This window comes from Corvus cornix, chromosome Z, assembly GCF_000738735.6.
Source record: "Corvus cornix cornix isolate S_Up_H32 chromosome Z, ASM73873v5, whole genome shotgun sequence".
In the NCBI taxonomy this organism is placed as follows: Eukaryota; Metazoa; Chordata; class Aves; order Passeriformes; family Corvidae; genus Corvus; species Corvus cornix.
Genome location: NC_046357.1, coordinates 48,877,180 through 48,903,016, shown reverse-complemented (window position 1 = coordinate 48,903,016; position 25,837 = coordinate 48,877,180). Strand labels below are relative to the sequence as shown.

The 25,837-nt window shown below is 35.9% G+C and overlaps 1 protein-coding gene across 1 annotated transcript in view; it reads left to right on the top strand.

Moving 5' to 3' along the window:
• Positions 1-25,425, top strand: part of DMXL1 (Dmx like 1) — a 77,748-nt gene extending 52,323 nt beyond the window's left edge. The window contains 17 exon segments of the mRNA XM_039566513.1: positions 3,954-4,117; positions 5,092-5,231; positions 5,566-5,651; positions 7,512-7,713; positions 8,955-9,072; positions 10,394-10,456; positions 12,314-12,400; positions 13,056-13,177; positions 13,293-13,434; positions 17,232-17,282; positions 17,559-17,619; positions 18,108-18,235; positions 18,418-18,510; positions 18,973-19,064; positions 19,980-20,032; positions 21,137-21,354; positions 21,754-25,425. Of these exon segments, the coding sequence (XP_039422447.1) occupies positions 3,954-4,117; positions 5,092-5,231; positions 5,566-5,651; positions 7,512-7,713; positions 8,955-9,072; positions 10,394-10,456; positions 12,314-12,400; positions 13,056-13,177; positions 13,293-13,434; positions 17,232-17,282; positions 17,559-17,619; positions 18,108-18,235; positions 18,418-18,510; positions 18,973-19,064; positions 19,980-20,032; positions 21,137-21,354; positions 21,754-21,978 (2,045 nt within the window). The 3' untranslated portion in view covers positions 21,979-25,425.
• Positions 25,426-25,837: the final 412 nt, after the last annotated feature.

The window sequence follows — 25,837 nt, the reverse complement described above, 5'->3', positions numbered from 1 at the left end:
AATCGGTTTTATTGCCTCTGTCACATAAAGATCAGACAAAACATAGCAGTTTGAATGCTTTTCAGAGCACTATACTTTTCAGTCATGTTACTTGTTTTTGCAGTTGCAGCAAATGATTTTGGCAAACAGAACTAGCATGTGATGGTTTTTTTTCCAAGAGGCAATTATCATCTGAAAAAGAACCTTGTTTTTGATTACAGTAGATTTTTTCAGAATAATATTTACCATATTTCTCTTGAAAACGACCTTAGAAAACTGTTTTGTAATTTAAGTCTATATAGAGATGGTAAGTTCTCTATCATCCAGAAGGTTCTTAAGGAAGAATTTGACCTTTAACAGTTAGAAATCCATAGATTCATTTCATATATTCAGTTATTCCATGCTGCAAGAGCAAATAAAGGGAAGTTGAAAGAAATACGCATTTCAGCTCTTCCTGGGAGGGTAGAAGGGGGGTAACCGATCTTTTGATTATCACTGCATGTCTTAGAACCTGGCAGAAATTAAAGGATTTTCCTTGTCTGAAACAGCCCAATATTCTTGGGAAATAACATAAATTTTTTATTTGTCTTATAAGTAAAATGGGAGAAAAGATAAATGCTTAAAAAAAAAAAAACCAAAAAAAAACCCAAACCAAAAAACTAAAAGAGTTTTAACTAGAAATATATAAGAAATCTGAAAGGCCACGTAGTTGGTAATTTGAAATCCCAATCCCAAATGACAGTCAGAATTTTAATTAATTTTTTAATGTATTTCATTTCTTTTACAATGTATAGAAAGATACTTATATTAGTAGTGTGTTTTTCAAACCACTTAGGTGGTTTTACTTTCATTTGCCTTAAATACTGAATTTTTTTACAATGGCTAGCCTGCAGTATTCTTAAAAATACAAAGAGTGATCCAAAAGAAAGGAATAAGGTAGTTTTTAAAAGTGAAACACTTTTTTTGAATTCTGCTTAGAAAAACAACCTGCAGGCATATACTTGCTCATTTCTGTATCATGCAACACTTGTTCCTTATTTCATGCCTAGTGAATTTCTTTTTTTTTAAGCAGTTGCTAAAAATTAGCTAAAAATTCATAGTGATGCATGTGCATGCTCTTTCTTAACTGATAAGCTTTAAATAATGAAATGAAAATGTTTTGTACTGCAGTTATTGTGGTTTTGACTTTTAGAAGAGGTAAGTGGATTTCAAATACTATCCCAACACATAGTGTTACGATATTCCTGTTTCAAGATGAAAGATATCTTCATCTTTTATTAGATTCCATATATAAATTATTTTGTAGCTATTGTGGTTTAGCTCCAGCCGTCAGCGAAGCCCCAGGCAGCTGCTCACTCATTCCCCCACTGGCGGAACCATGTAGAAAATGGGAAGGGTAAAAGAGAAAATTCATGTGTTGAGATCAAGACAGTTTAATAGCAAAACAAAAGTTGTGCATGCAAATAAAGCAAAACAAGGAATTAATTGACTGCTTCCCAGTGGCAGGGAGGTGTTCGGCCATCTCCAGGAGAGCAGGGCCCCATCATGTGCAGTGGTGACTTGGGAAGACAGACACAATCTCTCCAAATGTCCTCCACCCTCATCCTACTTCCCCCCACTTTATGTACTGACCATGATGTCACATGGTCTGTAATGTCCCTTTGGTCAGTTGGGGTCACCTGTCCCAGCTCTGTCTCCTCCCAGCCTCCCATGCACCCCTGACTCCCTCACCAGTGTGGAATACAAACAGCAGAAAAGGCCTTGGCTCTGTGTAAGCCCTGCTCAGCAAAACAAAAACATCTCTGTGTTATCAGCCCTGTGTTCAGCACAAATCCAAAACACAGCCCCTGTATTAGCCACTGTGAAGAAAGTTAACTCTACCCCAGCCACAACCAGCACAGTAGTTCAGCTGCTTGTGATGATAATGTTCGTCTTCATATGGGGTCAAAAATCTTTCTGAATCTTGGAATAACATGTTTATTCCTGGTTCAGAAATGATCAGAAATAATGGATAAATTCCATCAACTAGTGTGAGTACAGATAATTTGTCCATTTGAAGAAAACAAAACATGATGAGGTATAAAAAACCTGGAAATTTTTTTTAATGCTATGTATTTAAATCTTACATGGCTCAGAGTTAAAAATCTTACAGTTAGCTCAGTATGTGTTGTGAGCAAATAAGTCTTATATATGGAAATACCTGTTTGTAAATTACCACTTCTTCTCTCGTTCAGAGTGTTAGACCTTCTGTTTTCAAGTGATTGGAATACCTGTAACAGTTTTGAAGGACAGTCCTATCAGGCACCTACCAAGACTCAGAAAGTTTCCTGTGGATAAAACATTAAAAGAATAAGGGTATAGGAAATACTTCTTTGGGGTAGTGTACTCCAGGATTACATAGGTGTGCTGACTCTTCTTTTGCCATCCCCAGCATTATTTACAGAAGGTAATTTTGGAAGCTGCACTGGTTGGTAGTTTTGTTGGCCCTTGGTAGCAGAAGGGAATAGGAAAGTTAAAACAATAATAAAAAACAACATATTGCATTTGTGATGTTAATATTAGTTCATCCTTGCAACCGGTCTGGCCCAACATGTTGGTGGTTGAACTCAGTGGCAGGGATATCTGTTCATCAGGTGAGCTCTTTAAGCCTACAGAATTGCTTTCTTGGCTCCTACCTATTACTGCTGTTCGATCATAAGGCAACCCATACTCCCCTCTGCTTAAGAAAACTGACTCAGTTAAATAGGTGTTTGAAGTTCTGTGGACTCCAAAACAAAGTTCAAAAAATCAACTTCCTTTTTATCTTCATATTTTATCTTTCTTTGTTTTACCTAAGTCTTGAAGCCACTCCTTCACTGTAGAAACTGATCTCTGGACATTACATGTATCTATTTGAAAACTGAATAAAAAAACCTAAAAACAACCCCCAACTGAATAAGAACAAAAAAACCCCAAACACAGCCCCCACCTTTTACAATCAAGTAGGAAATTGATTCAAGTCCATTTTGTCTGTTATGAAAGATGGCCAACAAATCTCCAAATACAGTGTCTTTTCTCCCTTGTCGCTTTCACTTCTGATGTGTTTGGAGAGTCAGAACACTAGCTTACTTAAGCTTAGGGACAGTGACAATTGGTATCATTCTTCCTCTACTAATAGGAAGGCTGTATTGGAATATGATCCTAACAAGATCCAAAATTACTTCAGGATATCAGGTGATACAACTGTGTTAAGGTATTCGTGAAAGGTTGGATAAACTATTTCCTTGAGTACTGTAGTAATCAAGACTGTAAATAAAATCTTCCATTGACACTTAGTTGGAAGAAAGTCAATGTTGGGGCAAGTGAGGGGACCTCTCTATTCCTAGGATTTAGGGTGTTACTGCAAATAGTTAGTCTGTTCCTGTTTAATAAGGTGTATATTAGATTGTGTTAGTTAAAATGTGATCTTTTATATTTGCTGGAGAAATGTATTGTCAGGGCATAGTGATTTAGCAGAATTGTACCCTTTAGAAAAAGTACAGATCTCCACTAGAGGGAGACATGGAGTTAAAAGTTGGAGTAGGAATGGCAAGCTTACATATTTGCAATACTCTGAAAAACAAGACTCCAGGCTTGTCTTAAAAGCAATTATAATCAATATTCAGTAATTCTTATTAATTAAGTTTTGCAAGATTATTTTTTGTGTAATAATATTCACCTTTGTAAGAAGAGAGCTTCTAATGCCGTTATGGATGTATTATTTGTGCAGGGAGTTTTTACATTCTGGAGTTCTAGTTGCACATTAGTTTTATGCATTTGAGGATTAACATTCTCTATGTTTAATTGTTACAGGAATGCTAAGATAAAATTCTGAAATGTAATAATGAATGTAATGATGAAAATTTTTGCTTTTTATTATTAATCACTTTATTAAGAGCAATCAGGAGGTAAAGCAGATGGTTTAAAGCAACATACTGTATTTTCTTCTCCCATAGATGATGGAGAGAAACAGCAAAAACCTTACAGGCTTTCATCAAAAACCTCTCCAAAAGAAAGTTCTCAGTTGCCTGCGTTGCCATTGGTAGACCAACAATCATCATCTTACAAAGAAAGATTTATCCCTCCTGAACTTAGCATCTGGGATTATTTCATTGCAAAGGTAATTTTTTGCTGTTTGAACAATTAGGTGTTTTCTGTCACTTTTGGATTGATAGTTTTTCTCTTCTTAGTCATTATTCTAAGTATTGATAGGATCTGCATATTTTTATTGCTCAAGTTTAGCTTTTTCTAAAATGCTGCCTGCTCATATTTTTGAAGCAGCTTCCTTGAAAACTGTTGTTATTCAATTAATTTGTTTTCAGATAATTGTATGAACGAATTGTATTGGTTTTTATAAATGCAGAGTACAAATGTGTAGATAAATATGGGTCAGCTATTTAGGGGAACAAGGAAATGTGAGAAGCATTTTATCAGCTATTTCAACTGGATGAAACACATGTTGCATACCTACTGGAAATCAAATTATGTTGCCTTGTTAAGTCCGTTGTGTCAGATCTTTCTTTGTAGAAAGTTACATACTTCTGTTGAATTGTCTGCACATTTCTATATCAAATGTTACCTACATAAGCAAAATAAATTAGGTAAGCATATTTTAGGAACAAGGACAAAAAAGAAATTGAAAATACTGAATAGCACATTGAAGCACTGATAATGGGCTGATTGTAAATATTGAGCACCGTTGGGAGAGGATAGGATTTCTCTGAGCACTTGGAAGAACTGAAGAGAGCACACCCTGATGGTTTTGGCTTGTGTCTGACAAGCCTGTGTGTCCCTGGTCTGGTTTGATATATCTGGCATGAAAATATAATAAGAATTGGAAAACATCAGCATTTTAATTTTCAGCATTAGAATTTTCAGTAATGTAAAAAATAGTTAAGCTTTTAAAGTATGTATTGTTTATGGATAATTACCCTTTTCATGAGGTACAAGCTCCAAATGTTTCTAAACTGAGTCAGATGATATGTCTGCTTTTTATACAAAGCATTAAGCATTATAATGATTCAATTTTTAGAAGGTAATTTAGAATGAGATGTTGACTAGAAGACACTTACGGAATATTGTTTAAATTTTTAGCCCTTTCTTTCATCACAAAGTAGAGTGGAATATGATTCAGAAGAGAGTCAGGAAAGTGATGAAGATGATGAAGACATTGATGGAGATATGTTTGGATCAAATTCACATAATCAAGAGCATTCTAATTCAAATTCTTACAGGTAAATGACTCTTTAGAATGCAAGATATTCTGCCACGTCTAGACTTGCATTTCTGGTTTTTTATTTTTGAGATAATATACCAGTTACTGGATATTTCAGTGTGTTATCTAGACATAGTAGGTAATGTTTCACAGTAATCATTTTATTCATTTTATTAGTATGTGTTATAGTGACTTGAATTCATATAATAGTACTTAAAATATTCTAAAATATGGTTTGTAGTTTTCAGTAGTTTATAATGAGGATTTGAAGCTCTAAATTTAAAACCTAATATTGAATAAGTGAGAAAATTATTTTCCTATTAGTAGATGACTTACTAGTGCTTTCTTGTTAGTTGGTCACTGATGAGATTGGCAATGGTTCAGCTGGTACTTCACAATTTGAAGATTTTCTACCCTTTGGCTGGACATGATCTTTCAGGTAATAAGCAGCAGAGTTGTCTCTTCATACCTAATTAGCACTTTTAAAATCAGTGATGTGTTGAATAATATATGTATGTTGTAGCTTTTAGTCCAAAAGGTCTTAGTTTTTCAGTGATACGGGAATAAATGTTCTGATACTGTTCATCATACAGGTATATTTATGAGATGACATGGTGGGTGGATAAGATGAATGGGTGAAAGAGAATGCTCAGTAGTTAGCAGAGGTCTCTGCATACTTATGTTTTCTTTGCTTGTTAGTCATGTAGGAATGTTTGCAATATTTATTTCCTCATGGAAACACTATTATTTTTTTGTAATTGAAATAACATCATTCTTATTCCTTGTTTCATAGAATCATAGAATGGTTTGGTTTTGGAAGAGACCTTTAAAGATCATCTAGGTTTAACCCTGCCCACCACATTGTAGGGAGGGACATCTTTCACTAGATGGTGTTGCTCAAAGTCTCATCTGACATGACCTCCCACGTCTGAAGCATCCACAACTTCTCTGGCAACTGGTTCTAGTGTCTCACTGCCCTCATCAAAAAAAATGTCTTTCTTTTGTCTGATCTAAATCTGCTCACTTGGTGTGAAGCCATTACTCCTTGCCCTATCACTACAGGCCTTGGTAAAAAGTCTCTTTGTGTCTTTCCTGTAAGTCTACTTTAAATATTGAAAGGCTGCTATATTATGTCCCTGGATCTTTCTCCAGTCCAGGATGAGCAACCCCAACACTCTTAGCCTGTCTCCATAGGAGAGGTGTTTCAGTCCTCTGACCTATTTTTGTGGCCCTTCTTTGGATCCCCTCCACACGTCCCTGTCATTCCTATAGTGGGGGCCCCATACCTGGATGTGGTGCCGCAGGTAGAGTGTCACAAGAACAGATTAGAGGGGCCAAATTCCCTCCTTTGCCCTACTGGCCACCCTTCTTTTAATGCAGCCCAGTATGCAAAATTGGTCATGCCCAGTTTTTCATCCACTGGTATCCCTAAGTCCTTTTCCACAGGGCTGCTCTCAGTGTATTCACCACTCAGTTTTTGTACTGGTGATTGCCCTGACACAGGTGTACTTGTCCTTGTTGCAGCTTGTGAGGGTCACATGGGCCCACTCCTCAGGCCTGCCAAGGTCCCTGTGGGTGGCATCCCTTCCCTCCACCAAACCAACTGCACCTCTCACCTTGGTGCTCTCTGCCAGCTACCTGTGGGTGCCCTCACTACCACTGCCTGTGTCATTATCACAGAGATGGAACAGTACCAATCCCAACATGCATCGCTGAAGGATGCCACTTTTTACTGATTTCCATTTGGACATTGAACCACTGAATGTAGCTCTTTGGGTGAGGTCATTCAACCAGTTCCTTAGCTGTCAAACAGTCCACCTTTTTCCTCCAGCTGAGAAGTAAATATGTGTGAGACATAGTCAGAGGCCTTACAGAAGTTAAAAGTGGAGGACATCATTTGCTTTTCCCTTGCCCTCCAGTGCAGTCAGTTTACAACAGAATGCCATGAGTAGATGACTTGCGCACAATTTGCCCTTTATGAAGCTGTGCCAGCTTTCTCTTATCACCTGCCTGTCATCCATATGCCTTGACAGCTTCCAGGAGGATCTGTTTCATGATGATCTGTTCCATGATATAATTTCTCCAATGTCAGCATTGGAGAAATCTATTTGTTTTTTTAGCAATGAAAGCACAAAGCAGTTCATCCTTTTATACTTGCAAATAGCAACTTAAGGTTTGAATAAAGCTTAACTTGTGGAGATATTAAAAATAAACTTCAGCCTTCACCTGCTGGAATTATCTTCATCAAGGTTATAATGGAAGGGGGAAGGGTTTTACTGTTGTTTACTTGTCTTTCTAGAGCTTCCAGTTAGCTCCCCGATATGCCATGCAGTTTTGAAAACTTTACAGCGCTGGGAACAAGTTCTTCTCCGACGTCTTGAGCTGTATGGGGGTCCACCTCAACATTATATTTCAGTTCATGCTTCTGAAGATGCTCTCGCTGCTGGTCCTGCATTGCTTCGCCACAAAACTTTACTTGAGCCTACGAACACTCCTTTCAGGTGAGTCTAATTCCTCTAAACACTGACTGTAATATCTTTGATATAAATCAAGCATTAGGTTGTTAGTGCACATGATAGATTGCAACTTCAATAACTATGTGAAATATGGAGGGTACATGTCATATTTCATGCATCTCTGGTCAAAAGCAAGAGCAGAAAAAACATACCACAGTTTCTAATTTTTTAAAATTCTTTTACTTAAGCTTAACATACAGATTTTGAGTGTCTCTGGAAAAAGTATGCTTGACAACAAAATAAAGAATAAAAAATTTGCCTTGAGAGATAATTATGGTTAAGTCACAGTGAATTAAATAACTGCCCCACCTTTAGAGGTAATAAAATTACTTCACATTCTTATCAGTATTGTTACCTAAAATCAGAGAAGTACTTATTATTTATATTTGTATAGTTGTGACTTACCATAATTGCATGTTCAGCCAGAAGAGTGTGCTCAGTCTCTTTAAGTGTCATTTTAAAAATAGATTTCTGCCTTTTTAATCTTACTGTTACTTGTGGCTTTCAGAGTAGAGACAGTCTAGTTTTTTACTGTAAAATGTTTCATCATGGTCACACTTTCAGTAACTTGAGTTGATTAAAAGGGACCATCTTAACACATATCTGCTGTCTGGTGTTATTTTTAAATTATGATTTAAAGCAATTCAGAGTTTGATGGATTTTGGCTTGTCATAAGCAGCTATATTTATAATTTTTGCTTGAGTGTGCCACTTCTAGGGATAAGCATAAGCATTTGAATTCTGGTCTTATTCTACAATCCTTTCAATTTTGTTCCCAAAAAATCATGGATGTTTCAGAGAGGTTACACAGCTGATGATGTGTTCCTAGCAGGAAGTGTTAGTCATTCATAGGCCATGTGAAAGGATCACTTGTGAGGACTAAACAGAAATGATTCATTTTGTAAAGAATGAGCTGGACTAATAAATAATCTGTGTGTTGCTCTTACCATTGTGTAATCTCTTGAAGAGATTTTTCTCAGTTGTCCCAGGATAGAACAAGAAGATGCTACATACTCTTTTTCTTCTTCCGTTTGCGCCTCCTCTCACGTGTAGGTTTTTCAGGAAGAGGGTATTAAACTGCTTTCAGATAGGCCTTGTATACTGTCTCTAGCTCTGTAGTTTTGCTTCAGCATTTCTTCTGACTATAGTTTGATTAGAATATAAAATACTGCACTCTTGTAATACATATGAGCGTGATGTAAATGTTTATTCAACTTTGTTCTGTAGATCTAGCAGTCATGTGGCACTGTCTGTGAAGAGGCTCTGGCAGTACTTGGTCAAACAGGAAGAAGTCCAGGAAACTTTCATCAGAAATATTTTCACAAAGAAGCGATGCCTAAATGAGGTTGGTATGGTATATAAAATGCAGAAAATATTGCAGGTCAATCTGTCAACTTTACTTTGGTTATTTGGCTGGCTTGTTTACTTCTGGTGCTTGAGTGGTTAATGTACTTGTCTATGACTCCAAATCTGCAGTATTTCATACAAAAAATACTTGTCCATTGTTTCATAGAATACAAAAATAATCAGACTTTGACTGTAAAATGACAACAATGTTGCTACAGTCAGTCTCTCCTTTAAGATCAGTATAAAAGCTGCCTCAGAAGAATGACAAAATGGAACATTTCAAAGATTAAAACCAATAACCTAAGGAGCTGCCAAAGTTGTGAAAGTTTTAGTTTGTCCCTACCATAGTCATCCTGGCTTTTATCCACTGCTTCCATAACAATCACGTTATGATTCAATTTTAATAAGAAAAATGCTCATACAGCAGTTACTATTTCTGTCCCTGATTATTTGTCCCAGTGTCTAGCTGGATTCCAGTTCCAAATGCAGTTAAATGTTTTTAGGTTCTGTAAGAGCTTTTGGATTTTTTTCTGCTTTTTTAGTTGGGTTTTTTTTGGTGTTTCTTTTTTTGTTTTTTTTTTTGTTTTTTTTTTTTACTTACCCCTACTCCTAATTTTGAAAGAATTGCTGGTATTACAGAAAAACTGTGGAGTAGCAGAAATGGAGGAGAAAGAAGCAGATGTGAACAAATTAAACGTGCAGGAGAAAGAATATTCATGACTAGTAAAGCCATGGCAGCAGACAGTTGTGCATGACCTAGTTTTGTCCTGTCACAACTAGAATATTAGCTTGTTTGAGTAATGCTGGCTAATTGTGTTCACTACAGAGTGCAGTTAAAAGGAAAATTGTTCCTTTTTGCCTTTAAAAGTGCACCATTTTTGATCATATCTTAACATTAACACGCTGCTATGCTGTGTGAACAGGTATTTTGGAAAATCTTAGATGTTCCTTATATGTTTCAAGGTAGGCTCATTTACAGCCTTACACAGCATAGGTGTGTTGGCTTTATTTTCTATCTTGTTGCTGGTAAAATGTCAGTGTAGATTGCTTACTTTTCAAGAAATTTGACTTTTGCAATGGACAAGCTGGTGTAACAGTACAGAATAGGTAAATCGGTGTATTCTGTACTGAAAACAGAGTTTGGAAGTTGTTAATTATTCTTACTTTGTAAAATATGTGCATGTGTGTGCAAACATGCTGTTGTGTTTCAGTTGTCCTGTGTTGGGGTAAACAACAACAAATTAAGGATTTCCTTGATACTGCACGTGTTATGTCTTATCTTTATGCTTTGTTCTGTGGTTGTTCTTTCCTTGGTGAAGCCATTAGAGGAGCACAATGAAACCATGAAAAATTCTGCAGTGGAGGAGCCCGTCATCAGTAAGGTACACAGTAGTAATCCTCAAATTTATTAGACTGTACATCGTTATGAATTTTTTTTTCTAAATGGTGCTGATCTCACTTAAAAAGTCTTTGCTCATGTAGCAAACAAACTTAAAAATTCAAAAAATGCAAGGGATTGAGTTAAACTGGTCTTGTTATAGATTATCTGAAACTTAATTACCTTAGGTGGATTAAGCAACCAGGTACAAACAATATGTATTACCAAATTCTTTAGCTTGGCCAAGTGAAGAGCTGAAGTTGAGATTTGCCCAAGTGACAAAAATTTGGCAGTAGTATGGTATTCAGTACATACAGAGCCTTTGATCAGTATGAGATGTCTACCATAGTTGCTTATAAATGAGGGTGGCTAACTGCACTTAGAGCAGTTAGTTAGCATGATAGAGTTTGCTACTGAAAACTTTCACTGACTGAGCCTTACTTTAAAGATGGTGACACATCAACCCATGTAACAGTATTTTAGCAACTGTCTTGAAGGATTGGTATGACATACTAAAAAAATAGAGTACTATGCCTAGAAATTCAAATGAATACCATATTCTTTAAGCTTTCTTTTACAAAACTTGTGTGAAGACAGAAATGTGAACCCTATGGTGTCCTTGGGCTACTTTGTTAATATTAATTATGTGATAAAGCAATATTAGCAAGTAGGTCATTGGAACTAACTGGGGGAAAAAAAAAATTAATTTCCTGCGGGTTTGTTCATCACCACACGTAAATCATGGTTTTCTATCTGTTTGCCACTGCAGTTTTATGCAGTGTTATATACATAAAATCAGTGAAGCAAAAATTTTGTCTTGACATTAAAAAAGACATTCTACTTCTTTGTCTGTAACAGCTATTTTTTTCAGATTTTGAAAAAGATCATTTGCAGTTCTCTGACAGAAGAATCTTACTGTTTTCTTTTAAAGCACAGAAAATTAAGAATTTGAGGATATGAGGCTGGAAATAGTTCTGAAATAATTATTTGGGTTTTTTAAAAAAAAAAATTTAAATACTACATTTGTGATTCAGGTTTGAATTCACAGGTCACCATTAGTTTGGCAGTGTTACTGTTTTTACTGTAAAATAATTTTGGAACTGCAACAGTCTGGGTCTGTAACTAATCAATTTAGTACTTGCAGTGCTGATCTCTTTAATTTTGAAAAAGACTGCTACAGTGCTGGTAAAGCGTAGAGTTTTGTTGTGTGCTGGCATGTACCTGGATGCATTTCTAAAATACAAAATGGGAGGCAACATTCAAATCCAACAGTATACCACATTGAGAAAAAAAAAAAAAAAAGAATATGTGTTAGCAAAAGGTTTATGGTTCTGGAATGTACAGGATTCCAGATTTATTTAATTGTAATAATTGTGAATAGATGCACTGACAAAGTTCAAATTCTCCTGTTACATTTTCCTGTTCAGGAGCTTGCCTGCACATTCTTTTAGACTATCTCAGTGGGAAAAGGTGTTTGCTAAGAGCAATCAAAGTCTTAGCAAACTTTCTTGAGAGCAAAACATCAAGATTCAAAATTTCAATCAACAGTGTGTTGCGTGTAGCCTTGCTGGTTTTCAGCATCCCTGAAAAACCTGAGAATGAACACAGTACTGTGTCTTCTGTGACAAATTACACTTTTTCTCTTGCTGTGGTAATCTTAACATGGCAATGGGAAGCTGTATTGTTACACAAAACAGGTTTATTGTAATTGTTACAGGCTATGTTTGCTGAGTTTTCTTAGAATTAAAATTAAGGAAAAAGAAAAATTTCACACAAAACACTGTTTGGTCTCTGTACTTCCAGTAAAAAGTGGTGTTACACGGAAGTTTGCATTTAACTGTGCTTTGCTTCTTAAATACAGATAGAAACAGATTTGGGATACCCAGGTGGCAAGGCAAGAATAATCCATAAAGAGTCTGATATCATCACTGCTTTTGCAGTCAATAAGGTGAGAGTATAAAGGAGGTAGAATAATCTAATTGTCGTGTACTTCCACCTGATACACAGTCCCGTTGTGACTGGGTGAGATAGGCTTTGCCAGCCATCCTGCTGTTTTTAGCAGCTACAACTTTTAGTGGTCCCATCTCTAAAGCACTTCAAAATTACCTTTTCAGAAACTTCTACTACAAATTGTCATCTTTTTGCTATTGTGTAATGGATTGATGGAAGGGAGGGTGGCTTCTACTTTTTCTTTAGGCTTGTGTGTAGGAGTATTTGTCCTTTTTTATCAAAGAGGAAATAATCTTTCCTTCTCTGTTCAGCCATGTTCTGTTCAGCCTTCAGAGCTGGAGGAGGGGAGCCTGATTGCAAGCCATGTAGTATAGTTACCTGTTGCTTATCCTCTGAGAAAAGCGAGGAGATACTTGAGCTGCTTGAGAGGTATAAGATGCAAATAGTGTGTGATACTATCCCAGATGCAAATAAGTTTTAAAAGGAAGATGTCAAGTATAAAGTTACATAGATTTGTAGATGTAGATGTTTGGGGTTTGTAAATTAAGTGTGTATTTTTATGAGCAACAGTGCCGTAACCAGAAAAAAAATAAAATAAATGAATTTTTGAGGTTTCCTTTTGCATCTGTCTTTCTGCATGTTATTTTTTTCAGGCAAATCGGAACTGCATTGCAATAGCATCAAGTCATGATATTCAAGAATTGGATGTTTCTGCAATTTTAGCTACGCAGATCTATACCTGGGTTGATGATGATACAGAAATAGAAAATAAAGGGTATATATTCTTTGTTTGCAGTATCACACTTGACTGTGCATAAATCAGAGTACCAAACATGGTATTTAGTGTTGCTGTTCGGAATCTTAATTCAAAATGTTTCTTTCATTTATAGGGCTGATGATTTCCTAGTTATACATGCTCGTGATGATCTGGTAAATGTTCAGGGAACCACTCCTTATACTCATAGTAATCCTGGCACACCTATCAATATGCCTTGGCTTGGTAGTACACAAACTGGCAGGGGTGCATCTGTGGTAAGTCACTTGTCAAAGGTTAGCTTTATGTATTCTGTCTACTTCTCTCCTTTTGTCTGTTCAGTCTTGCTTGTTATATTTTACAATTAACATACAACTAAATATAGCATTTCTGTGTAATCAAGGCAAGCTGGATTTTTTTATAACAATTCACTTAATAGGTTAAAATGCTGTGCAGAATTTAAGGCACACCAACTAAACAAGAAAAACTTTCAATCAAACCATATATGCTTTTCCTTACTTAATGCATCATTTAAAAGCAAAGAATCAGCATTTGGGTAAGAAGTTGCCCTATAATTTCTTCTTTAATGACTTGAAGCCAAATGGTTTATCTAAAAAGCATATATTCAGTAGGTTTCAGAATATAAATTCTTAAGGATAGGGTAGAAATATCTATATGAGATGTTGTGGTAGCTTTTATTTTAAGCATAATCTTCAGCTTCATTCTGAGTTTTAGAAAGAGATCTTGTGTCTGGAATGAAGCTTGGCCCTGAGCAGAAAGCTATTAGGTTAGATTTAATTCAGATCTAATTATAATTGTAGTCTGGCCATTGACATTCTTATCTTAGTTCCTGTGGAGCACAGATGCAGATCTGTTGATTAGCTGGCTGGGAGATGCTTATTTGGAGACACTTAAGTGAGCTGCAATGGTCATACAAGACACCAGCATCTCTCAGTCTTTCTGCACATGTAGTGCAGAAAGAGGAGTGTTCCTGTAACCAAATGCATTAAGTCTTGTGACTTGGCTGCACTTGCTGTCATTTAACAGTTCAAAGCAAGTCCATAACTGGTGGCAGAATGAAATAACCGTATGTTAATTAATATTGTAGTTGGCTTTTGAAAGTAGCTGATGAATAGGTGGAATAAATAAGGAATAAGCAGTATAAGAATGGTAAGGTTTTCCACTTATGGAAGTGGGTATTGTGCCAGTACCTACGCCTCTGCCTTCACTTTGGGAACCAGTGATCCTAGGTGCCAGTGTTACAGCTCTGCTATCACAATCAGGTCACTTCTACAAGTATTCTTTGAATGCCTTTGCCACTTTCTCCTCTCACTTCCATTTTTTAAATATATATATATGTACATAAAGAATTTTTGTGTTTGTGTATTTCTCAACATTAAATAATTGCAAATTATTGCATATAATTGCATATAATTAATGCAAATGGTACTTACATGACCTTCTATTTTGCATGCAGTAAAACTTTCTTCCTAAATATATTTGGCTATGCTTGTGTGGAATGCATTTGCTATTAAGCTTTGGACCTAAATTTTGTCTGGCATACTGTTTGACTGTGGCAGAGAACCAACCACAGCACAGAACGGCACCTGCCCACTAGGGAGGAAAGACAGAGGTACCTAATGAAGGACGAAGTCAATGAAGGAAGAGATAGGGACTCTTGGGAGGAAATAGTGTTGCTGTAGAAAAACTCAAAGCTGGAAAAAAGGCAGCTTCACTAAGACCTTTGTTTTGCTATTATTTGCTATTTTGTTCCTTCAGATCCTTGGTGTCACCTTTGCTTTTCCATATTGTGCAGACCATTTAGCTGTTCTGTACCATTACTGGCTTTTCAGTCTCATCTTTGCTTCACTTTCATCAACAAGGGACACTCAGGCAGTTAACATTTTATTAGCTGTAAGGTTTTTCTGTCACTCTTCACTGTTTCCTGTCACACAGTTCATACAAGGTAAGTAAGGAGGGTCACCACCAGAGACTTCAGCCCAGTTTGTTTACACAGTTCTTACAGGAGGTGTTTGTAAGAGAGTACTGAAGGAAATAGTGTGTACCTACAGCTTTGAAACTCAGGCAGTGTTACCAACAGCTTGTTGTACAAGTCAGTGTGACTGACACCAATATTTACCAGTTTAGTGGTGGGGTGGATTCTACATGCATTTTTATTTTTCTGTCTTAATGTATATTAGGCCCAAAGCACCCAGCTCTTCAGCAAAGCACTGTTCTAGCCATCAGCTGTTCTAAGGGGAAACTTGAGGGCTAGCAGTGTCAAATGTCAGTTACATTATTAATAGAAGTATTTGCATTTGATAATTGTACTTGTCTTCTAAATTGGAGATACTGCACCACAGAGTTATGTTAGTGTAGCCTTTCAAAGGCACATTTCCGTAAATCTGCATTTTTCTGAAGTGTAATCCAGCAAGGGTTAGGAGATCATGATGTGTGCTTATCTGTTGAATGGAGGAAGATGACTTCCATTGACTTCTGGATAAAAGTTAATAGCTGTAAAACTCCACACAGCCCTTTATTTTAGGGAAGAAATAGAGTGAACATGAATTACTGTTCTGCCATTTACATATAGCAGATAAGTTGTGAGTTTAGAGAGCAAAGTATTGCAATTATAAGTGCACATGCCAATCCGTAAATGTTTGAGGAATATCATTTTCTGTTGTCTTGTCCTAAATTTTAAAATGTATATATAGTTTTACCAAACCATTTGAGTTTTTTCCTTGACATTTAAAGTACTCAGAAAAAAGAAAGGGAAATACATATTTCAATATCATATTTTTTATCTTCAGAAAGTGTTGTGAAATGGACATGAATAACTGAGGGGCACGTGGCTTTCTCTTCAACAATGATAAAGCTTTGAGAATTGAAAGACCTAAATCTGCTTCCAAAATGTAATTAAGAGAATTGCAGTTATTCCACTAATCCAAACCCAGGGAAATTTTTACAAGAAAGTTGATTATTTCCCTTCCAAGTACTTTTTCTCATTTTTGTTCACAAACTGATAATTTAGAGGCTATTTCTTTTAAACTCTATTGATCATATTTAGGAATATGAAGCTCGTGAAAGTTTGTAATTCCTGCCTCCATCCAGTAGACACCCTGATATAATTGGGGGCCAGGGCAGAATAGCATACTTGAAATACCTCATCACTATCTACTGCTCCATGACAAAGCAGTGTTATAAGACTGTACAAAATTATAGCAGTTGAAAGTCACAGTTGGATTCAATGATCTTAAAGGTCTTTTCCAACCTAAATGTTTCTCTGAAAGCAGTTCAGAGCCAGCTTGCTGTTGGTGTGTGGTAAGTGATAAGCTGCTGTGTCCTGGCAACAAAATTTCGTTACGTTTTCTCGTTTGAAGTTAACACCTGCACAAATATATATTTTGTCCTTCTCTAATGTTGAGGTAAATAATACATGCATGAGCAAACCAAATCCAACAATTCTCTGATGAAAGACAGTCCTCAAAGTAGTCAGATACTTTTGAGAGCTGTCAGGCCATAAAGGAATGAAAACTTAACTTTAACATACATTAATAGAAAGAAAAGAAGGGAGGAGACATCACAGGCACAGGTGTATTTCCTTGATAAGAAAATCCCTACTGGTTTTTTCCTTTTGTGTGTTGAACATGTAATTTAAATAGATGGGGTTTAAATATAATTGTCTAATGTCTCCAGTCCTCTTCACACATTCAGTTCTTCCCAGTATATATAATATATCTAATAAAATAAGAAAAACAAAAGTCTTGGTAATGCACTTTGCACAAGGCAAATTTTGGAATTTAGGAAAAAATATGCTACTGAAAATTCATTGGATCTGTATTTGTGAAATTATAAACACTTTTGAAGAATTTTTAATTTTTTTATTTTTTATACCAGTTACACGGTATATTGCTTATTCTGGATGGTCACAAATAACCACTTTTCAATCAATGGCAATAAGTTAACTAGACTTGAAAATAGATATATTCCTTCCTAGATTTTACTTCTGTTAAAGTTTGTTTACCTCTTTCTTTACATGCTTCTGCCTCTCTCTTACTTATCTTACAATATTCAGGAATATTCCAATAAATTTAATGGAATCAGAAAGGAATTGGCAAGAAAAGAGGTAAGACTGCAGTCTAAGGAGTGTTTATATTTGGATCCATACATTTCTGAAGCAAAAGTTTAATATTTATCTAGATATATAAAGCTGCAAAAGTGTTAACATCTACATTATCTTGGAAGACACTGACTTCTATCTGAATCTCTAAACCCAGTACTTGTTTTCAGTAGAGCTTTTGATTGGAAACAACTCTGTGCAGTCACTAATTATTCTCTAGTTTGATAACTTCTGTTCAGTAAAACTGTTTAATTTTTTTCTATTTTTTTATATATTTAACAGATGCTCAAGAAAGCTATTAATAATGTCAGAAGAATGGCTTCTCATCCAACACTGCCATATTGTAAGTTCAGGTTTTTTTAAAAAGAGGAAAGTTATCTAAAGACTATATATTTTTCACTCACCTGTTTCTTAGTGTGCTATTTTGTACTAGCACAGCAGTTAGTATATGTTTCGAAAGGTGTTTATAAGCCATACGTACTGAAGCTACTTTTCATTTTAAAAAACATGGGGGGGATGTAGAATAGCCTTTAGAAACAGCAAAAAGTACTGCATTTCTCTCTTATTTATGACTAGAATGAAAGATAGTAGGAAAAAGGTGTGTTATTACCTCCAAGTAAATAGCTTCATATTTCATGAGCATCTAAATACAATTCTTAATCAAATAATGAATAACATGACTTTAAGTTGCAGTGGTATGTCCTGCTCCTACACTAAGCCAGATACTATGGCATAATTGTGGCACAAGTTATTTTGAGATGGTGTGTGTTTTCTTGAAATTATAGAAGCTACAACTCTTGTGAAAAGTCATGTCAGTATTTTCTGTTGCAGACCTGACAGGTGCTCAAGATGGTAGTGTAAGAATGTTTGAATGGGGTCATGCACAACAAATCACATGTTTTCGATCTGGTGGCAACTCAAGGGTAACTCGAATGAGATTCAATTACCAAGGAAATAAGGTAACTGACAACATGCTCCTGTACGCGTCCTCTCCCCTCCCCTCCCCTCTCCTCCCCTCCCCTCCCCGTAAATTAGCAGAAACATCACATGCTTCAAATAGAAAGTATTTTCTCAAAATTGTGGCTATTTTTCTCTGCAAGACATACATATGTATTTACTATTACTATATATTTTCTTTCAGTTTGGAATTGTTGATGCTGATGGATATATAAGTTTATATCAGACAAATTGGAAATGTTGTCCACTTACTGGAACTTCACCTAAGCCATATTTGGTAAGATGAAAACTAAATTAGTTTCCATAAACTTATGTTGTGTTCCTTACTTCTGTTCCCTTCAGAATAGCTTGGAGAGGGCAAGGATTGTGCTGATAACCAGTATTAATCAAGATTAAGTTATATGTTGCTGCCATCCTGTGATCTGTATGACAGGTTCTTACATTCTAATCATACTGACTAAGTGGAGACTGGAAAATGTAACATGAGATCTGAAATAGCTTTAATGTTCTTTGAGACTTGTCAATAGTTGTCACTTGTCAGTTAATTGACAGTTACGCAGGACTGCAGAGTGTATTTCCATGAAAAACGAAGAGTCTTACAGGGCGTACCAATACCTTTATATCCCATGTTCTTTAAATTTCTTTGAAAACACCTTTCCTTCTCAAGGAAGTTTAATATTGCCTGCTTGCACAAAATAGATTCCTTTTTAATTAATAATTTCTAACTGCAATTTTTCAGACATGGCAGTGTCATAACAAAACAGCCAATGACTTTGTTTTCGTCAGTTCATCATCTTTGATAGCTACAGCAGGATTTTCTTCTGACAACAGGTAATATCTGTTGTGATAATACATAAAAGTGAAGTGGTGCCATATTTTCTCTCCCCCACTCTGTTTTTCCTATGATTCTTCTTGAGCAGTTTAAGAGTACTTCTGCTTTATTTCTTAGCAGGAGGGGGAGAGAAGCAATGTTTGCAGCTGAATTCATGTGCCTATTAAAGGAGGTTTTATAGGGAAGCACAGATATTCTGTTCATGTTCCATATGAGGAAGGGAAGTAGAAAGGGAGGTCCTGAGTGCTTCTGTCAGAATCCAGTGAGGGATATGTGGCAGTGGCTTAAAGCTGTGCTGGGGGTGGGGGGGGTGGGTTGAGACTGGACATTGAGAAGCATTTTGTTACCAAGAGGTTCAGACACTGGAACAGGCTTCCTTGAGGTAAATCCCCAAAGCCCGTCAGAGTCTGAGGCATTTGTTCAATGCCCTTAATGACATGCTTTAACTCCTGGTCAGCCCTGAAGCTGTCCACTAGGTGGATTACATGATCCTTCTAGGCCCCTTCCAGCTGAACTATTCTGTTCTGTTCTGCACACATGAACCTGTCTTAAATTATTTTTATAGCTGTGGGGGATTTGCATAGCTGTCCATTTCTCATTTGTTTTCATAAGTAACTAGTGATAAAAAAATATCAAAACCTGCTAACATTCCAGTGAACTCAGCTACAAAATATTATTAACATAAATCCTTTATGGAAATAGCCAGTCATAGAATCATTTGTGTAGAAGCATGTTCTTGCAGTGTATGTTAAACTATAGAAGTAATTTGGGGTCTGCTCAAAAGTAATCATTGAAAGTCTGTTTACAGTGCTTTTATGCCTGAAACAACCTTTTTAAGGTGCAGATGACTTTTCAAGTGTTCAAAATACCTTAGAACATTTGTTGCTGAATTAAGCCATATTTTTTTTCTACAGAAATATTTGTCTTTGGGATACTCTGGTTTCTCCTACAAATAGCTTGGTGCATGGTAAGTAAAATGCAACAACCAAAATGTTTGACCATGTTACAAAAAGGTGTATTTGTGTCTTTCTTTATGTGTCTCTCTTTATGGAAGAGTTATTGTGGGAAGTAATTTTAACATTGGTGGTAAAATGTCTTTCACCGTTCTGTGTGAGTGCACCAGTTGGAATATAAAACCAGATTCTTGAGAAATTACTTGGTGTTCTGTGTACATGATTGGTTTCATGGACATGAGCACCTTCCTTCGCATACTTTCTGTCCCTGCAGCACAAGTGCAAGCCAGACATTTCTGTTCTTTTTTAAAAGGTTCTGGGCAGCTCCTGCTTTAGAACAGTTATTCCTCTAAGTAGGATTTTGGAGATGCAATAAATATTTAGCTGGGTTTCATTAGTTTTATTACTAATATTTTGTTGCATGTAATACAACAAATGCCTTTCAGTATCAGAAATACAGAATTAAGATCACAGAGTTGTGAACTCCTTGTACTTAAAGTATGGTGAATGCCTAAGTGTATTTGAGAGACAGATGGAATTTCTAAATGTAAATTCATAGGCCCTTTGAACTACAAGTACAATGTACCAAGCTGTGTTCTGGTAATTGTAATTTTCATTCACTTTTTCCACGCATTTAGGGGAGTAGACATAGCCAAATAAATGTGAATAGAAACAAATTAACACTAAAATGACTGGTGGAAACTTGCAAGAGATTTGGGCAGGTCATTTAGGAGGAATTTCTGGTGGGTGTTATATGACTTAAAATAACAAACAAATTATATTACTTAATATAACAAATAAACCTGTTACTTTAATAGCGGATTATTAAAATAATCTATTTCTGGATTGATAGATTGTGATTACATAGGCTTAGAAAAAAGGATATAATATTTTGTTAATGCATATTTTAATTTCTTAATTTGAGAATACTGCAGTTCAGAATGTCTGATGGGAACCTGGGTTTACATATGTATTGGTACTGCAATAAGTGGACTGGGTGTGGGCAGCTGGATTACATCATCAAAGTCACTGTTGCTACTGTCTTGAACTATTAGAGGTTGATTGAAAATTGAAGTTAATACTGTGTTTTATTTAAATTACTTTGCTTTGGCTTTCAGCTTTTATCTGTCATGATAGTGGAGCAACTGTGCTAGCATATGCTCCAAAACACCAGCTGTTAATATCTGGAGGCAGAAAAGGTTTTACCTGTATAATTGATCTTCGCCAAAAGCAGCAGCAACAGTTACTCCAGAGTCATGATTCTCCAGTCAAAGCAATTGCTGTTGATCCTGCAGAGGAGTATTTTGTCACAGGATCTGCTGAAGGCAACATAAAGGTATTAATGAGGGGGAGGGAGCAGAGATGATGTGTACATTCGGAAAGAATCTTGTGCAGGTGTGGAACCATCAGATGTCATATGTACTGCATTTGTTCTTAACTCTGACCTTCACATGAACTAATTTAATTATGAAATGTCAGTCTTACCTCTTTTTAATGCTGATACCTCCTTTTAATTATTGATACCTTAGTGTCTCTCTATAGTTCCTATTACAGAAAATGAGTATTAGTATTCTCTAAATGTGTCATTACATATTGCTACATATTCTTCTTTTACAGTTAGTGTCAGAAAAATAAATGCAAAATGCAGTGCAATTTCTCCACAATTCATTGCTGATGATTTTTAAGGTCATGATAATTATCTGTATAAGAGGTTGATGTTTTGATGCTTTTTCAGGTATGGAGTCTGTCTACATTTAATCTTCTTCACACTTTCATCAATGAGCATGCTCGACAGTCTCTCTTCAGAAACATTGGGACAGGAGTCATGCAAATTGAGACAGGACCAGCAAATCACATATTCTCCTGTGGTGCTGATGGAACAGTAAAGATGAGAATCTTGCCTGATAGATTCAGCCCTTTAAAGGATGTGTTAAAAAATGATGTGAAGTTTATGATCTAATGTTTTTTTCAGAATAGTGAGTAACATTCCCCTTCTGCCATCCCTGAAAGTATTTTTCCTGGAACTAACCAACAAAGCAGATGCACAATGAAAGCTTGTGACACAAGATGTTTTGGGCTTTTTTTTCTTTCTCCCCTTCTGCCACCAACCCCCTATTTATTAATTACCTGGAGCTTTTAGTCCCTGATGCACTAATGCCTTAAAGATTAAAAGGTCCTTCAGATTTTGATTGTTGCCTAAAATACAAGCTAAATATGACTCCAAATTACATCATTATAATATTATTAAGATGTTGCCGTAGTGGTTTACTCTTTCTTTTGAGGTAGTTACACTCTCACCTGGAGCGTACCATCTAGGCATGACCTCTGCTTATATTCAACACCTGGCCACCTTGTAAAAGCATGTCTGTCCTGATGGAGAGCTTAGGTAATGTTTTTCACTGTGGCAACCATAACTGTCTCACCTCTGAATTTGTTTAGTCAGCCGACAACAAAAATTTATACCTGTATGCAGAAGAGAAATAAAGTCTCCAGGAGTGAATACTCCTGGTCATGCAGGCATTCATATAACGAGCCACTCTCTTTCTCCATTCCTGAAATCCAGGCTGTTTACCTCTCTAACTTGCCTGATCTCCTTCCTCTCATCTAGAGTATAAGAAACTGAAGGATGTTCTGTAACTTGTCTTTTGTTCTATAGCTTGAATCACTGCCATCAGGATGGCAGGCTTACCTTTTAAAAATAAATATATTTTTAACCCTGAACACTCCCTTTACAAGAATAAAATGTAAATATGAATGGATATCTTCCTAGTAAAATAGTCAAGATTGTGTGTGAAGCCTTAGACTTGATCAAAAAGATACAGGAAGATACTGCTTTAGGATATGGCACTAGAATTTCTTCAAAGACTATTTATTTAGATGTCTGTAGAGGAAATAAAAGAAAAACTGAACCTAATTTATTTTTACTTTCTTTTTTCCAGTAAGACTTTAATTTAGCCCAAAGATAGTTCATTCTTAGCACTTAACATTTGTCTGTTTTTCCTAAGTACTTTAAAAAAGGAAAAAATTAGTTCAACAGGAAAGTACTTCTACACTGTCAGTCTTTCTTTCTTGATGTTTATGTTTACATCTGGTGTCAGATGAAAGAAAACAAATTGGGAAGGATAGATGTAGAGGGTTTTTTTTGCCAAAAATATTAAACTGCATAACTTAAATGTTTGACCAAATTATTAATGCACAAGGCCTTTACTTTTTATTTTAGTCAGCTAAACTGTTTCTGTATGTATTTTGGTTTACTTTTCCTTACTTGAGAGCTTGACAAAGGTTTAATTTGTAAATTATATGTGAGGCTGGATTACTTGAATGCCAATGGTGTACTTTTTGCTAAAAGATATTTTGTGAAATATAGCACCAAGATATTAACTGTAAAATAAACTTGTCAAATTAGGAACTATGGGGATAAATAAAGCATAGCAGAAATGAAGGGCTTGTATAATGAACTATGTAACATTCTCAGGATGCTTTTATCTTAAGAATATAAAGTTGTTTAAAAAGATTTTGTAAAATGTATTAAGGTCATTTTAAATGTATGTTTCGCAAGTTGCAGTGCAAACACTATGAAGGTTTTTATGCACATAACCTGAATTTTCAAATTGTGCAATAAAAAGAATGTGAATGTTATGCCGTGAAGAAACATGTGACAGCATTTCAAACTGGAACAGCTGTTCAGTGATTCAGTTGTAACTGCTCTTCCTTAAAACTTACAGATTGAAATGGATCTTGATATCAAAACAGTTTAAGTACAGTGATGGACCAGAAAAGTGACTAAAAGTGACACCACCTTACAAAACAGACTTGCCCAATGAGTACGTGTTATCTGCTCAATGGCTGAGTTTCTAATATTCTTTATTCTTATGGAAGAAGGAAAACAGTGGAGTAAACAGTAGCACACTCCTTTACTATCAGCTGACTTCGTAGCTGCTTATATACATGCATCAGTTTTATACATCCACTGAACTAACAATGTTACATGTGCAAAAATCATGGCAGTATTAATATAATTGTCCTTGATGTTTTGTCCCTAAATATTTATATCTCATTAGCTTTAATACGTCAAGCTCAATTCTATTGTACTGGCAATCACAAAAAGCTGTCTTACCATCTGTGAAATGAGCAGATTTTATATGTAATTTGCCAAGACGTACAATGTTGTCATTTTTCTGAGTAAAGCTGCACTTTGAAAAATCCTGGCAAAATTATGCTTATACCAGAAAAGTACTGACCATGAACAGGCATTTTCAATAATATTTATAGTTACCATAAGCTATTCTCAAAACTATATTATGTAAAATCAAAATGTATTTGCCACACCTTTATAATCTTTCCAATAAATCCTGCAGAAACTCAACCTTCTAGAGTTCCATGTTGCTGCTATTTCATTTACAAATCAGTTGTTCACTTGCATATTGTTCATTGATGTTTAATTATTATAAGAAAAATTATCAATAGCTTTCTTGTAATGATGAAGTCAAAATGAGCTGAATTTTGTTGTATCTGAAATTTTTAAAGGGACACTCTCAACTTCTAATCTGGTCATTGGAGAAAAACTGAACTCAGAACTCTCTGGCTGTTGCCCTTAATTTCCACTGACTTTTGTCCTCCAGCAACTAATGCTTTTTCCCTGTTGCTATGCAAGTTACTCAAACTTAAGGGTACTAGTGCCTGTAGAGGTCCCCGTGCTTAAAGTAACCGTGTGCACAAATTGAACATAAAATTTGCCTTTGCCAGTGCTTAATCAATACTAATTTACTGCCCAGACAAAATAATTTAGCTTGTAGTTGATGATGTCCCTTTTAAGTATCATAGACTGGGAGTTGTGACTTGTGTTTGTCTGTGTAGCAATACATAATGCTGTCAGAGTGTGTCATTCTTGTGTTGCTAACTGATTCCATTACCTCAGATACATGATCCAAGTTCTTTATGATTACTTCAGTAACTTGTGGAAGTTAAAACTCTGGCCATCTGGGTACTTAAACTGGCTTACTGTGTGACTTTACACCAGAAAATTCTCAGCTGACAGCTGACATTGCAGGATGTTGATGGAGAAAGGTGGAATAGATGCAGATTTTGTACTGTGCCGTGGTGGTGCAGGGTGAGGTCGTACATGTTCTACTGCATTTTAGGAACCTCAGAACCAGTTGCAGGAAATAAACTATGGAGATATCCTACGCTAGGTACCCCCTTCCTATTAAAAGCACCCAGTGTTAGATTAGATGCAATAGTTATGAAAAAAGCAACAGTGATTATGGGGAAATAAACTTGGAGAATTATTTTCCAAGGTAATTACTTTCAAATGTTTATTTTTACTAAAAATAGCAAAACCATCGCTAATGGCAGGTTCAGCACACTGATCAAACTTTCTATAAAATAAAGATATTGATTTACCAAGTTTCTTAGTGTTTCTTATTCCTCCCATTTCTAGCTCTAAAATATGCATGATTTAATATTTCTTTTTTTTTAGTGTCTTATCATCTCATGCTTTTTTATCTTTCCTTGTTCTAGCTTTTTGGTGTTTGGGAGGGAGGGCTGGGGTGTGGTTTTTTCTTTTTTTTTTTTTTCTTTTTTTCAATGCATAAGTAGCAGAGCTGAATAAAACTAAATTATTTTGCAGTGTAATGCTGATGTAGTGATGGCACTTTCTGTTGTCTGCCACAACTTAACCTTTGAAGCCCCTTTTCTGTTTCATTTAAGCCTGAAAACCTGTGAAGGTCTTGGGGAGCTTCACCCACCTCTATGTTTCCACATCTAGTAGAGGTACAAGGATGAATGCACCTGTAACAATCTGATTAGTGAGAGAGGCC